The sequence below is a fragment of the Elgaria multicarinata genome, chromosome 4 (genome assembly GCF_023053635.1).
Source record: "Elgaria multicarinata webbii isolate HBS135686 ecotype San Diego chromosome 4, rElgMul1.1.pri, whole genome shotgun sequence".
In the NCBI taxonomy this organism is placed as follows: domain Eukaryota; kingdom Metazoa; phylum Chordata; class Lepidosauria; order Squamata; family Anguidae; genus Elgaria; species Elgaria multicarinata.
In genome coordinates this window covers 94,610,036-94,625,327 of record NC_086174.1, presented here as the reverse complement: position 1 = coordinate 94,625,327, position 15,292 = coordinate 94,610,036, and the positions used below count along the sequence as shown (strand labels likewise).

The following is a 15,292-nucleotide window of genomic DNA, read 5'->3' as shown; positions in this document are numbered from 1 at the left end:
AGTTAAGATCATTGCATTCTACTGCTCTAATGTTAGGTTAAAGTATACATTTAAAACATCTGCTTATGCAAATTAAGAAAGTATATTGTGCAATTCAAAATTGTACATACTGCATTGTTAACACTAGTTCAGCCTTTTTTTTTTTCTTTTTAGAAAAAAAAAACTTTATTTTACTGACTCACAATGAATGGATTAATAATCAGTCCAGGAGATGGCAGAGTTTCATAGAAAGTTTCAGTATTTCTACATTGATCTTGTTTGTTAATCTATGTACTGTGCTCTAATATTGCAAACAAACATTGTCACTGCAAAAATAGTAGTTTTAGCCCCCTTGATCTGTAGCCAAATACCCTTTCTTGTGCACACATTTTTGGTTTTTAGAGCTTGTTCACAGCCTGATTAGCTGCTATTTTTGTGCCATTTCCAACCATCCTGCATGTTCCCAGAATTCCACCAGGTGGCATTCAAGCATGAGCTTTTGGCACCAGAGGGCACACAAATTTGAGCCTAACCAATCAGAAACTTAGGAGCATCTAAGGCAGACCAGTCAAGTTTGAGGTGAATTCTTTCCTGCTCTAAAACCATAATGAGAAACTTGAAAGCACCCTGAACCAATTTTAAAGCCCACTAAGAAGGAACCCAGGGCTCTACCCTCTGATGGCAGCTGTCCCTGGTTAGTATTATAGAGGGCTTTGTAGGACCAAAACATCTATAGAGCAATCCAATACATGTTTATTCAGAAGGATGTCTCACTGTATTCAGTGGAGTTTAGTTCCAGGAAAGTGTGCATAGGGTTCAATTCTACACCTTAGGGCAAATCTCTAACTAACTAACTACCTGGGAGTAAGCCCCATTGAATGTAATGAGATTTGCTTGTTAGTAGACATGTAAAGGATTACACTATTAGTAGATTAACCAGTTAGTCTGTTTTGATTGATTAAAATTTATTGATTAAAAAAGAACCCCTGATTAAAATGTAAAGGCACTCTTGGATGAAACTGATTATCTGGATCCATTCCAGTCTTGATTCAGGCCTGGTTTGGGGATGGAATCAGCCTTGGTCGCCCTGATGGATGACCTCCTTTGGGAGAGAGACACGGGGAGTGTGACCCTGTTACTTCTTCTTGATCTCTCAGCAGCTTTCCATACTGTTGACCATGGTATCCTACTGGATCACCTTTGGGAGTTGGGAGGCACTGTTCTACAGTAATTTGACTGCTACTTATGGTGTCGGTTCCAGAGAATAGCATTGGGTGACTGCACTTCAGCCTCATAGCAGCTGAACTGTGGCATGCCACAGGGCACCATCTTGTCCCTAATGTTATTCAATATCTATATGAAGCTGTTGGGAGCAGTCATCAGGAAATTTGGGGCAAGGTGTCACTGGTACGCTGATGACACCCAGCTTTATCTCTAACATCTGAATTGCAAGAGGCTGTGCACATTCTGAACCGGTGCCTGGATACAGTTATGGCTTGGATGAGGGCTAATAAACAGGCTGAATCCTAACCCTGTGTTGGTGGTTCCCAGATCTGGGAATTGGGATGTTTGCCTGTTCTGGATAGGGTTGCACTCCCTTTGAAGGAGCAGGTCCGTAGATTGGGGGTTGTCCTGGATCCAGCTTTGTCACTGGAGACACAGGTGGCTATGGTGGCCCAGAGCACCCATCATCTGTTCCTGGATAGGGATAGCCTAGACACAGTCATTCATGCACTGGTAACCTTGTGATTAGACTACTGTAATGCACTCTATGTGGGCTACCTATGTGTGTGGTTCAGAAGCTGCAGCCTGTGCAGAACGTAGCAGCTAGGGTGTTCACTGGGACACCTAGCTCTGTGCACGTAAAACCTGTGTTAAAACAACTGCACTGGCTGCCTGTTAGCTACCGAGCCTTGTACAAGGTTATGTTCTTATCCTATAAAGCCCTAAACAACTGGAGACCAAGATACCTAGCAGACCACCTTCCCTTGTATACACCCAGATGACATTTACAATCGTCAGAGGAGGTACTGCTCATCATTCCAAGATGAACAAAATGTCATCACAAAGAACCTTGACTGCAGGCCTTCTCTGTAGCAGCACCCACCCTCTGGAAAACACTCTCTCGTGCAGTTCAGGAGGCAGAAAATGTAACATACTTCAAAGCCTCCTGAAAACATATTTTTAGACAAGCGTTCCCTGGACTATAATTTATTCTGGTTTTATATGACATTTTAAATGTTAAAGTTTTAAATCTTGATTTTGTATATTATGGTTTTAATTGCAAACTGCACAGAGAGCCTTGGCTATTGGGCAGTATAAATATGCAATAAATAAATTATATATAAATTGCAGATAGTAAGTGCCATTTTTAAAATGTCTGTATTTGGGGCAAGGAATGAGGGACAGCTTTTCTGGCATGATATCTACTACAAAACATACATGAATCCGCAAAAAACAAAGTTGATTTTTTCTTTAGAATGATTGTTTTTCTCATATGCAAATGTATATTTGTACACTTCCTAAAAGTGTGTATGCTTCATAAACTAGCTAACTCATTCAGTTAATTGACTAAGATTTTTTAGCCCTAACTAACTTCCTAGAAGTAAGAAAGTCTAGACTCTAGTGGACCTCCTTAAGAATGGAATTCCATTAGGAGAGTGCCACCACTGACAAATTATTGCTCCTGGCCTCTCTCAGTGATGAATCCATACCAGGGCTTCATTTGAAAATCTGAGAAAATCTGATTTCTCAGAGAGGGTTTTGTACAAAAATAGGTACTCTTTAAGCTACCTCAAGCTCAGACTCTTCAGTGCATTCAAAACTAGCATTTTGAATTGTGTCCAGAGCATAACTGGTAACAGTTCAAAACTTTTAACACTATTAGGAAGTTGTATTCTTGATCACTTGCGTCAACCAACAGGCTGCTGGTTTTTGGACCAACTGTACTTTCTGAACATTCTTCTAAGGCATCCCTTTGAAGGCATTTCACTAATCTGCAACTTCCCAAGCCAGGTATGACGTGACCATGCCCCTGACATTAAAGAAAGGGCACAGCTATCAAAATGCTTTTCTCTCCATAAATGCCTCTTGCATGTTTAACAGGATTATTGGGTAGAGGACTCCCCTCCCCAAGCTGTGAGTGTGATACTCAAAAGGAATTCATTCGAAAACAGTTACACTTAAAAGCAAAATCAACATGGCCATACCATCTACATTTCTTGAATTTTAATTTTTTTTAGAGATCATTCAACTCCCTATTGCCACCCCCCACCAACATCCATTTAGGGATTCCACCAGCCACATTTGGATTTGAAGAAGAAAATCTTTCTCCCAAAAGATACATGTAGATGTTGAAATGCAGATCACACTTTGAAGTACCCTGCTGAATAATTCCCAAGAAGTGGAGGAAGAATAGGTCTGTATTTATTATCTACTAGCTGTACCCTGCCACGCGTTGCTGTGGCATTATTTGGATGAAGTAAAGCATTTTGTTTGGTTTTTAAAAAAGGATGTTTTTACGGTGAGGAGGTTAGTGGAAACTCCTGGCAGTTACCTTTCTTAAGAACGTGTAACTGTCACAGGTGTGACATCTATATTCACTCAGCCAGTTGTGAGAGAACATGCAAATAGGAGAGGAGGCAGAGGCAGTGGATTGGCCTACTGGTTGGCGATGTCACAATGACCTATAAGAGCAAATAAGAGAGAACATGCAAATAGGAGAGGAGCCGCGTTGCTGTGGCTCAGTCTCGTTAAATTGAAAAGAAAGAAAAGACAAAGCGGATGTTTCTAATATGTTTAATTTCACAATGCTTGTGGATATACAATATTTTTAGTTGTCCCATTGTCTGTGTACATATAGAGATTGTCTGGTTTGCCGACTCTAGAACACGCAACATATAATTGTCCATGTGAGAAGCAATCTGTGTCTAGATCTAAACCGCACAATTCTAAAGATTGGCCCTGAGCTTTGTTGATGGTGATTGCAAACGCCAATCGAATTGGGAATTGCAATCTCTTAAATTGAAATGGCATATCTGTTGGATTCATAGGAATGCGAGGAATGAGGACATCTTCACCTTTGAAAGGTCCTGTCAAGATTGATCTCCGACTATGACAATTGCCACTTCGTCTATAGTTGGAGCATTGAATCTTCGCACATGTTCTCCAGCAGGCGTTTTGTCAGCATGAATAACAATCTTGTGTGTATCAGATGGCATCATGTCAATTGCTGTTTTGAACAAATGTACTAAATTGTTTTTTTCGTGAAGTAGCTGTTGCAGTTTTGAAACGACGGACCTTTTTATGCCGGTATAAATTCCGCAGCGTGCATTCAATTCATCATTGCCATCACCAATGAAATACATTTGTAGGAATTTATGTTGACTATCTTGAAACGGAAGGAAGGAGCTGGCTTTATGATAAATTTGTCCTTTGACTTTGAAAGTTGGCATAAATGGAGCTGTGATGATTTCTGCACCGAACGACGTCTATTAGAATGTAAGCCTATGCGGCAGGGTCTCGCTATTTACTGTTTTACTCTGTACAGCACCATGTACATTGATGGTGCTATATAAATAAATAAATAATAATAATAATAATAATAATAATAATAATTTGGAAGCATGAGTTGTATTTCCTGATGTTAGATAGGAAATGCTTTGATTCTGCAGTATATCTGGCAAGCAAAGTTTTTAATGGCTCTGGTGGTTCTCCAAGTTGAGGCAGTTTAATTTTTCCAGCAGCGCAACACATTCCTTTTGTTTCTCCATTAAATTTAAGAGCCCTGCAATAAGGACAAACTTCAGTCATAGTGCCGATGAGAACATGCCGCCTCAAACTATAATCATCAGCTGGGTTGTACCGGAATGCAAGGCGATTGTAATCGTGTGATTGTTTACCACGGAGTCGTGTTTGACGCTGATGTGCTGTTTCTCATTGACGTCTTTCAGCCACTCTCAGCCTGTCGCGTTCATTCTGTTGAGAACAAAGCAGATCTGAAGCTGTAGAACACAATTGCCGTGCTCGCAATCGTGCATCCTCAAGTCTGGCTGAACGTTGCTTGGCTGGTTCCTTGGCACGTATTTGAGGCATTCTTTTTCTTTTTTTCTCGTTTGCTGATGCCCGTTCTTCCTCAGTCTGATTTGCAATTTCTCGTCGCAGTGCTTCCGCTCTGCGAGTACGATGACCTAAGTGTGATCTTCTGTGAGGCATTATTTGGATGAAGTAAAGCAAATTGTTTGGTTTTTAAAAAAGGATGTTTTTACGGTGAGGAGGTTAGCGGAAACTCCTGGCAGTTACCTTTCTTCAGAACATGTAACTGTCACAGGTGTGACATCTATATTCACTCAGCCAATTGTGAGAGAACATGCAAATAGGAGAGAAGGCAGAGGCAGTGGATTGGCCTACTGGTTGGCGATGTCACAATGATCAGCAGGACTGGTTTTGAGGAGGCCTATTTCTTCGATTTTAAGACAAACTTTTGTCCCCATATAGAACATAGTTACATAACAACGCTCGCGTATTCGAATGCAACGTTGTGTCAAAATTTCAAAGCAATTGGTGAAGAACTTTCGGAGATATAACGTCTGTTTCGAACATACATTTACAATTTTATTTATATAGTTTGAGAAATGCCCTTTCTTATTGCTTGCATAGAGCATATTGTCTTATAGATGAAAATGAGACTCTTTTGTGTAATCAGTGCATATGTGGCATTCTGAATTGTAGATCCAATATTTACTGCAATTCAGTGATTCCTAGGGTGCACAGGAACTTGGGAGTTGGATCCAGACTTGCTCTTCTCCAAATGGAAAGCCGCCTCCTCTCCACAGAAGTGAGAGAAATCTAGCAGTGAATAGCAGCTGCTAAAAAGACATAAGTCCTCTGAAAACGAAGGTTCCGTTTAGCAGTCATGGTTAATAGCGATTGATTGATATATCCTCATTAAAGCCCTGTTTAATGGCTATCACCATATCTTCTGGTAACTCATTCCATAAACTGAATATGTGCACAGAAGCACTTCCTTTGTCTGTCCTGAATGTGCTGCCAATAAATTTCTTTGGATTGCATGTGATCTGGATCAGGGATGTTGTGTTTAGTGCTTTACTCCTATTGTCAGACCATAATGTAATATGCTCCATACTAGATGCTTTGTGCTGAATGATGTCTCTTCAAAAATTAAAAGATATTCAGTCAGATAGGAATGGACAATATTAACAGTACCAGAAAGAGTAATAAAATTGTTGAAAGAATTGTCAGTGTACTGAGATACTGAATTGGTAAGGCTAGACATAATTGGTGGCAATTCTGAGAAGTCCATGTTTGTTATACTCTTTAGGCCAACCTATAGCTTAAATCTCAAACTCTGATAATGCCCTGTTAGGGCTGAATCAGGCTTGGGCATTCAGGCAAACTAAGGTACAAGTCCAATAGCGAGTCAGTAAACAGCTGCGGGTTGAGAGCACAGAGTTACCAGTCAAGTATGTGGTTTCCAGGAAAAAAAACCTGAGGGACAGCCCAGGTCAAAACACGAGAGAGCAGACAAACAGAAATGTAGTCCAAAACCAGAGTCATGTTGATTAGCATGGGGGCTCAATTACAAGGCCCTGTTAGGAAAAGAGGATACACGGCACTAGGAGCTGAGGTATATGTATTTACAACAAAGACTGGACTGAAACTGAAGGCTCATGCAGCTAGAGATTCTAGAAACCTACCCAGGCCTCAGCTGCAGTGCAGTACAGGTCCTTTGGCAAAAGTCCTACTTCAGGGGAAGGCCTTGCTATTGGGGAGTCCTTTTCTCTTGAGAAGCCCTCCTTCATAATCAACACTCCTTCTCAAAGGAGCCCTACTCCCCCGGTCTCCAGAAATGGGTGATTCCATGGCAGCATCTGCCTCTGGAAGCTCTAGTTCCTCAGAAGAAGAAGATTCCTCTGGTGGGAGGATGACAGAGAACCAGTTTTGCAGCATTTTTTTCTACTGAAAATTTGGAAGTATCATGCATACTCCCTAATTCTTCCTGCTGCAAGTGGGAGCAGCGAAACAATCCATAGAACTTCAGTTTAGTGTGACATGGGAATGCAGACTTCTAGCTTGTCTCTCCGCTGACAACAAGAATAATAACCCATGCAGTGGTCTGAGTTCACACATCATGTGGTCTGTGATTTGTTTAGCTGTTTGTAGCAGGAACAATTGGGCTGCATTTTCAAGGTATAGGTCCAAGCATTATTAACTTAAAAGTCAAATAACTTTAAAGCAAAACTGTTGCATCTGTTACAATTTTTCATTGACTGTTCTTTTTTCTGTTTTCATCTCCTGCATGTATACTCAAGTTGGCCTTCAGACTAACAATATTCCACATGAGAACAATGATTCCCATATATTAATGCTATTTCCTCATTTATCTAAGGTGTTGGTATCTGCCAGTTGCTGAATCTGCTTTCTATTTACATTGTGGAATTTGGTTAGCTAATTTACTAGTTCATGCATCTGATGAAGTGGACTAGAGACCATGAAAGCTTATGCCATATAAATTTTATAAGTCTTTAACGTGCTACAAATTTCCTTGTTGCTGCTGCTGCTGCAACAACAGACTAATCCACTACCCCTCTGGAACTAATTTACTTTGTTTCCCAAGTTTTTAAAAACACAGTGGTCTCTAATTCAGTTTCAATTAAACATCTCAACTCAGTGTTTGTGGTTAACATCTCTAAATGGCAAAATGCTTTTCTCTATATTTCAGATATTTCGACATGCCGGATACGCAGTATGCTGCTCAGGCAAATCAGCTGCCTCTAGTTCCTTTGCAAGAGCCATTGTTTGCTCATGCTATTCCATTGGTTTCAATAACTACATCTACATTGCCAGCGTCATTTAGAAAGGTAAGTGAAACAAACAAGTATTAGAAGGAAAGTCACTTTTTATGTTTTAAAAGAAAGCTGTTGCATGCATGCTTAATTGTCCGTTAATAAATTAGTATTATATACAGACATTTCTTAGCTGTAGTATCAAATGGCTTGGGAGAAGTTTTAATGAGAAATAATGCCGCCGCCCTGAGATCCTAATGATATAGGGCAGGATACAAATGTTTTAAATTAATAAAATAAATAAAGAGGCCATGCATCTTTTCCCCCCTGTAGGGTCCATGAAATATGCACAAAAATAAAATACTGTAAGGGCGTCATCACACTGAGCTATATACTGTACATACCTTAATCCATAGAAAGTTGTATGGTAAATTTTTAGAAATAAATGAATTCCTTGTGTGACAAATAAATGATTTTGATAGGCTGAGATGGGGGAAACTGGAATGTTATCAATCCAATGCTCATTCCTGTTTAGTACCACTGAAACCATGAACTACATTTGGGACCTTTGGCTTAGCAGGAGTTTGTACTGAACTGTATAAATGCATTCAGTTTCTGCAGTCAGGTTATTAATCTTATAAGTATTATATCATGCCAGAAAGTTAGTATGGAGGGAAGGTACTTATTATTTCTGTTCTAGTGTGAGAACTACGCTTGGGTGATTACCTTGTAGACAAAGTTGCACAACACCTTTCTTGTCACAACTTATTTTAAAAGCATTTGGCATAGTGAATAAACTAATTTTCTCATAAACAGTAGATCACAGAGAAACTGGCCATTTTGCTTTTTTTGCTAGAAAACTAAAACATAAATATGAACACATGAAAAAATAAATGCATGAACAGCTGTGTGATACTTTTAAAAATAAAAAAGACTGCCCACCTGCATGTGGGAGAGGCAAGACTTGATAGCATTTGGATAGAGGCATTAGCATTTTTGTTGTTTGTTTTCCCATCTAGCATGTGGATTAACTCAAATTCTTGAGTTTCCTGCATTTAATACTTATGATGGCATAGCATGTTGCCACCAGTGGTGGCATGTTCCACTTTATATTTTGTGTTGAGATCAAGCAGCAGGGTTCAAAAGTGCCATATGTGTTAGGGACTTGTTTGCCTTTTCATCCCTTCCTGTCTGGCAAGTCTATGTTATGAGAGAATTATATATTTCATTTATGATTTGTGAATATACGTGTTGTATACTCTGGCCATTTGGGGGAAATTCTGTATCTGGCTATGAAGCGTTCCTGTTCAGGTTTTTGGTTTTTGTTAAGTTTTTTTTAATGTCTGGGTTAAATATGTGGGTCTGAAATGCTGGGTTTGTACTTCCAAGCAATTAATCCCTCTTTGATAATGTGTTTTATTCCGTGTTTGAATGCAGTACATGTTGTTCTTTGTGCCATTTTATTCTGCTTTCCATATTTCTTGTGCCAGCTACTGAAAATTATTTAGCTGTAACTCCTGCAGTTCATGACCCAGTTGTGTGAACTTCTACTTCTTAATTTAGACAATCAGAGCAATAGGATTTGCAGTTTTACAAATGATGCAATTAGATGTGCAAGCATCACATTTATGTCTTGCTTACTTACCAGTTTTAATTTTGAACTATTCATATCCACTCTTCATATTTTATTTAAGTTGCCTATGACATCCACACTTACTTTGACCCCCTGCTGGAATACTAGGAATAAGTGGCTCCTGTCCTCAGAGGTAGCTTTTCCCAGTGTCATACTTTTAACTGGGTGAGCAGTTTCCCTGGGCAGATTTTTCATTCTAGGCTACTTCCTGAGATTGTATCTCTCAATATGCTGTCATAGTATATGCTTTCCATAGTAGGACTTCTCATGAACGTTTCTAGCTTGAGGGCTCCTTCCTAGAAGTCCCATTCTGCCTGGTAATGTACCTCCTGGGTGCAGGTATCTTCTGACCATATTAGTTATATTACCAGATCATGACAGTAGGATCCTTTTCTAGATACGTATCCATCAAGATATTTCTTCATTTAGCTCGGAATTCTAGAAAAGCTTTCTTCTCTGCATGCATTGCGTCTGCAAGGTCGTGTCCATCAGAACTGTTCAGGGTGGTGACGAGTCTAACTCAGGCACCTTCCCCCCTGAACCCGATTTTAGAGCCTTCGGTAGTTCGATGTGATGCCTTTAATGATCATTTCACAGATAAAATCTCTCCGATAAGAGCCGACTTAGACGGCGTCATTATAGCAGAAGCTGACAATGGAGTGTCCAGCAACTCCGCAAGCAGGATTACACTGGATCAGTTTCAGTTGTGAGTACTGAGGACAAACTGCTTGGAAGAGTGAGGAGGAGGACTTGCTCTCTCAATCCCTGTCCTTCTGGGCTGGTCGTTCAGGGAGGAGATGCAGTTAGATTACAACTACAACATATTATTAATGCATCTCTCAGGGAGGGGAGCTTTTCATCATGTTTAAAAGAAGCGGTGGTATGGCCGCTTCTAAAAAAGCTCTCCTTGGACCTTAATAACTACAGACCAATAACAAATCTTCTGTTTTTGGGCAAGGTGATTGAGAGGGCAATTGCCTTCCAACTCCAAGAAGATTTGGATAATACATATTTTCTAGACCCATTTCAAACTGGCTTCAGGGCAGGATACAGAGTTGAGACAGCTATGGTCGCCTTAGTGGAATGATCTATGCTTGAGTATTGACTCAAGGGGAGTGTGTCCCTGCTGGTACTTCAGGACCTCTCAGCAGCTTTCAGTAACATGGTTTCCTTCTGGAACGCCTGCAAGGTTTGGGTATCAGGGGTACTGTTTCAATGGTTCAGGTCCTATCCCTCAGGCAGGTTCCGGATGGTGATGCTTGGGGATAGCTGCCCCTCAAAGAAGGAGCTGTTGTATGACGTACCAATAGGCGCCATCCTATCTCCAATGCTGTTTAACATCTACATAAAACCACTGGGAAGGATCATCTGGAGGCATGGGGAGGGGTGCTATCAGTATGCCAATGACACCCGAATATATTTTTCTATGCCCTCGACAACAGCAGCAGCTAAGGATAGTGTGTCTCTTCTGAATGAATGCTTGGAGGCGGTAATGGGCTGGATGAGGAAAAACAAAACTGAAACTGAATCCAGACAAGACAGAGGTGCTTACTATCAAAGGCCCCAACCTGGGTTTGGAGGTGTATCAATCAGTTCTGGATGGGGTTACATGCCCCCTGAAAGACTGCATTCGCAGCTTGGGGGTGCTCCTGGATCTGTCGCTCCAAATGACAGCGCAGATAGATGCAATGGCCAGGAATGCCTACTATCAGCTTTGGGTGATATGCCAGCTGTGCCCCTTCCTAGAACTGGAAGACCTAAAGACAGTAGTGCACGTGCTGGTAACTTTGAGGGTTGACTTCTACAATGCGCTGTACATAGGGCTACCATTGTACCTAGTTTGGAAACTTCAACTAGTTCAAAATATGGCAGCCATATTTGGTCACCTAGGGGTGACCATATTACACCAATTTTAAAATCACTTCACTGGCTGCCAATTAGTTTCCAACGAAGTATAAAGTGTTGGTTATTACCTTCCAAGCCCTATATGGTTTGGGTCCAGGTTACCTTCTCCCATACAATCCACCCTGCACACTCAAGTCCTTTGAGAAGAATTTACTTCAGTCAGTGAAAACTAGGCTGACAACCATTACCCAGAGGACCTTCTCTTCTGCTGCTCCCAGAGTGTGGAATGGCCTGCTGGGAGAGATTTGCCAACTTAACAGTATTTCTGAATTTAAAAAGCTATTAAAACTGATCTCTTTGGGCAGGCCTACCCAGTCAAATTTTAAGATGTCTGGCTGTTATTTTAATAATGTATTAGTTTTATATTTTAATCAGTTTTCTGTATATTATAGTATTTTTGTATTTTATGTTGTTCCCCACCTTGATCCAGAGGAAGAGGCAGGTAAGAAATACTTATTATTATTATTATTATTATTATTATTATTATTATTATTATTATTATTATTATTATTCTGAGAGGCAGCAGATCTCTGAGATAATTCTGTCCACTGTTGTAATAAATATGAGCCAAGCCATTGCATGGCAAGAGACCTAACTCTACTTTGAAAGAACTGACAAACATCCCTCCCACACTTGGATTTGGTAATGACATACTGCTGTAATTACAACTGGCACCTTACCAGGCAAAAATAGCGAAAGCCAGTCTGCTTAGTGAATCAAGTGCTTCTGCAAAATCAACCAAGATTGCCACAACAGGCCACTGTTTATCTTGAGCAGCATCTGGCATTCTCATTACACAGTGAATTAATTAACTGTAATGTATCTCTTCATGAAAGCATGCCGAATTCACTAAGAGCTGAGACTCTAGCTATGATTCAGAATGATTCAAGTGTAAAGTTTCCCAGCCTTTGATATCAGGCTAATTCCTCTATAGGGTATTATATGTTAGGTTATATGTAAAGCATGTAACAAAGGCCCAGTTTGCAATAATGACAGCCCATGGGCTGAACAACCCACGGACTGTTGGGGATGAATAGGAGAAAGCAGGTGTGCTGCCTGCACCAGGCTTACCATGTCCACTTTTACTCAGCAACCCACGAGTAGCTTCTTGGTAGGTTACTTTGCGTGATGTCTGAACCCGGAATGTTGGGTGGTTGAGGGTCCAAACAATCCTGTGGTTAACCCATAACTTGTTGATTAGGGGCTAAACAATCCAGCCGTTAACCCAATAAGCCATGAGTTAAATGATGGATTGTTTAGCCCCTAAACAATCCCGTGGTCTGGTTTGGACATCCCACTCAACAGCCTACAAAGAAACTGCTCGTGAGAATAAAAGCAGAAATGGTGGGCACTGCAGGCAACACCTCTGCATGTGCACAGCTGCTTGTTATGTGCAAACCAGGTCATTCTCTGGGATTCCCCACTGCTTGGATATTGTTCCGTATAGTGTATTCACTCTTCTCATTTATCATTGTTTCTGAGATGAGTTATATTTATGATGGCAGCTTTGATTTGTTTGATTGCATTACTGCTCTTATTATAGTGAATTGCTTTTTTCTTGTTGAGAATACACCCTAGGACTGTTCAGATCTTCATGGCATAGGCATCCATTTTTTTCTATGTGCGCCAAGTAACTCACGTTGTTGTGCCCAACCCTGACCATCCACCAGCAGAATAGAAACAGCTGATGGAATGGTTTTCCCCTCCCCCCTGCAGCCCCCTGTGCACCACCAAATCTGCTCCAGAGGTTTGGGAGACCCTCTGCCCCTGATAACATCCAGCCCCTAGGTTGGGAAAGCAGTCTGGTACCCAGAGTGTAAATAGTTTCCCACCCTTGCTTTAGAGGGAATGCAACCACCTCCAGAACAGGTTGAATATAATTCACCTGGGTGGATGGAACCACCCACCAACAGTAAACAGTATCTAGTGGGGTGCTGCAGCCCCATCAATTCTGTTGCACCTCACTGATTCTGTTCGGCAAGTGGCTCCCACATCTTGTGCAACAGAGATTTAGTACTTCACGGAGTAACTGGAAACAGGCAGAAACTTGTATTTCTGGAATGGGGCAGGTCAGTGGAGCTCACATAACGGAGCTCAGCTGAACTGTTCTGATCCAGAAACAAGTGTTTCTGCTCATTTTGGGGTTTCCTTTAGGAAGTATTACAGCTCTATTGTACACGCAGTGGGTCTCACTTGAGCAACGGAATCAGTGGGAGGGGCTGCTTGCAGAACCAAACTGATGGGGGTGCACTGCACTATTGGATACTGCCTGGTAACTCCAGCTTGTCTGGATTGAGCTTCAGTTTATTCACCATCATTCAGTCCATTTTATAAATTAATTTAATTGTTCACCCTCATCCAATGCATTATGCTTCTTGCTTTAGAAAGACTGTTTCCCCTGTATTTAACATATGCATATTTAATTAAATTAATTAATCAATTAATGTTTGTTTTTATGAAAATTGGGAAGCTTTTATAAATTTTGAAAATAATAATGTTAAAATTATGCCTCCATGTCCACATGGTCATGTTGAAAAGATGTGTTAGGATTTGATTTAAATCAATTTGATTTAAATCACTACTCAGAAAAACTCGATTTAATCATGTGACTTCCCCCCCCCCCAAAAAAGTGCACTCTTCCTCACTATATTCTACACAACTCAGAGTTACCAAAGACTCATTCTTGCTGGTATAATCTTAATATATACAACCAGAGGAAGGTTTCATTTTTAGAATAGCAACTTTTCAGATTAGTTTTACAGTTATATCAAAAAATACTGATTTGGTTATACTATTAGAAACACATCAAAGATAGATAATTATGAAATTATTGTGAGGTGAACTATCTCCAGTTTAATAGGTTAATCATTCATATTTGGACAACATTTCTGCTGTACTTTATTGGAAGGAGAAAAATAATCTTACAGAAACTTCTGGAAGGGCATGACATCGTGAATGGATTAATAGAAGTCATTTACCAAAAAATTTAAACAGCCTCATGCTAAATAATTAAAAACTAATCCTTATTTCATGATGATGATAACTTTTGGACTATAATGTATCTTAAATAGAAAACTATCTTTAAATAGATTTTTCCTCAAAAAGCATTTTATTAAAAAAAAATCCAATTTAAATTTAAAAAATCAATTTTTTAATTTTTTTTTAATTTATTTTTATCCACCCTGGTTAGGATGAATGGAAGAGCATTATATAGTCACCAGTTAGAGATAATGGGGCATCTAATAAGAGTGTGCACAACTGAACCCCGAATCAGTTGTAAAATGTCATTGATTGTATGTATGTAATTAACCCAGTGATTGATTATTGCACTTTGTTTATAATGAGTGACTATGTAGTGTATCAGTTTCTTAAGAAAATGGATAAAAATATTGGAGGGCGGGGGTGAAGCCCTAATTGGTGAAGCCCTAATTTTATTCCATTGAAATAGGGATCAATTTCAGCTACTTAATGGTTTAACATTTTTTAAATACAGAAAATATCAAATGGATATTAATTCCTTATATTAAGCTCTCATTAGGCCCAACACAGTGACACCCTGTTGAAATCAATTGGATTTAGACATTTAACTTTGTATCATTTATTGCTTTAAGTATGAATCCTGTTTATTAAGGTCCTGTGTGATTTACAGTATGTACCACCATTGAAGTCTTTCACAAAAACATATTTTTTAAGACCTGGAATGTAGCATACTAGACTTAAGAAAGACTATTGTAGGTATAGTCAAACCGGTGCCTTCTAGATATATTGTACTACAACTCCCATAATCTCTGACCATTGGTCATGCTGATTGGAGCTTACTGGAGATGCAGTCCAAAACACTGTGAACCCCTGCAGAGGATAGTGTTAAAAAAAAAAAGACATTAGAGCCCAAACAGCAAGAGTTAATCTTAACATGCAAAAGTATAGAGTCAAAACAATGATAAAAGTAATACAACATGAGATGCAGATT

At 39.8% G+C, this 15,292-nt stretch overlaps 1 protein-coding gene across 1 annotated transcript in view; it reads left to right on the top strand.

The window, feature by feature from the left end:
• CRYBG1 (crystallin beta-gamma domain containing 1) overlaps positions 1–15,292 on the top strand; it is a 118,858-nt gene that overhangs the window by 31,074 nt on the left and 72,492 nt on the right. Inside the window, exon 2 of the mRNA XM_063124838.1 lies at positions 7,721–7,859. Within this exon, the coding sequence (XP_062980908.1) occupies positions 7,721–7,859 (139 nt within the window). The remainder of the gene's footprint in view (positions 1–7,720; positions 7,860–15,292) is intronic.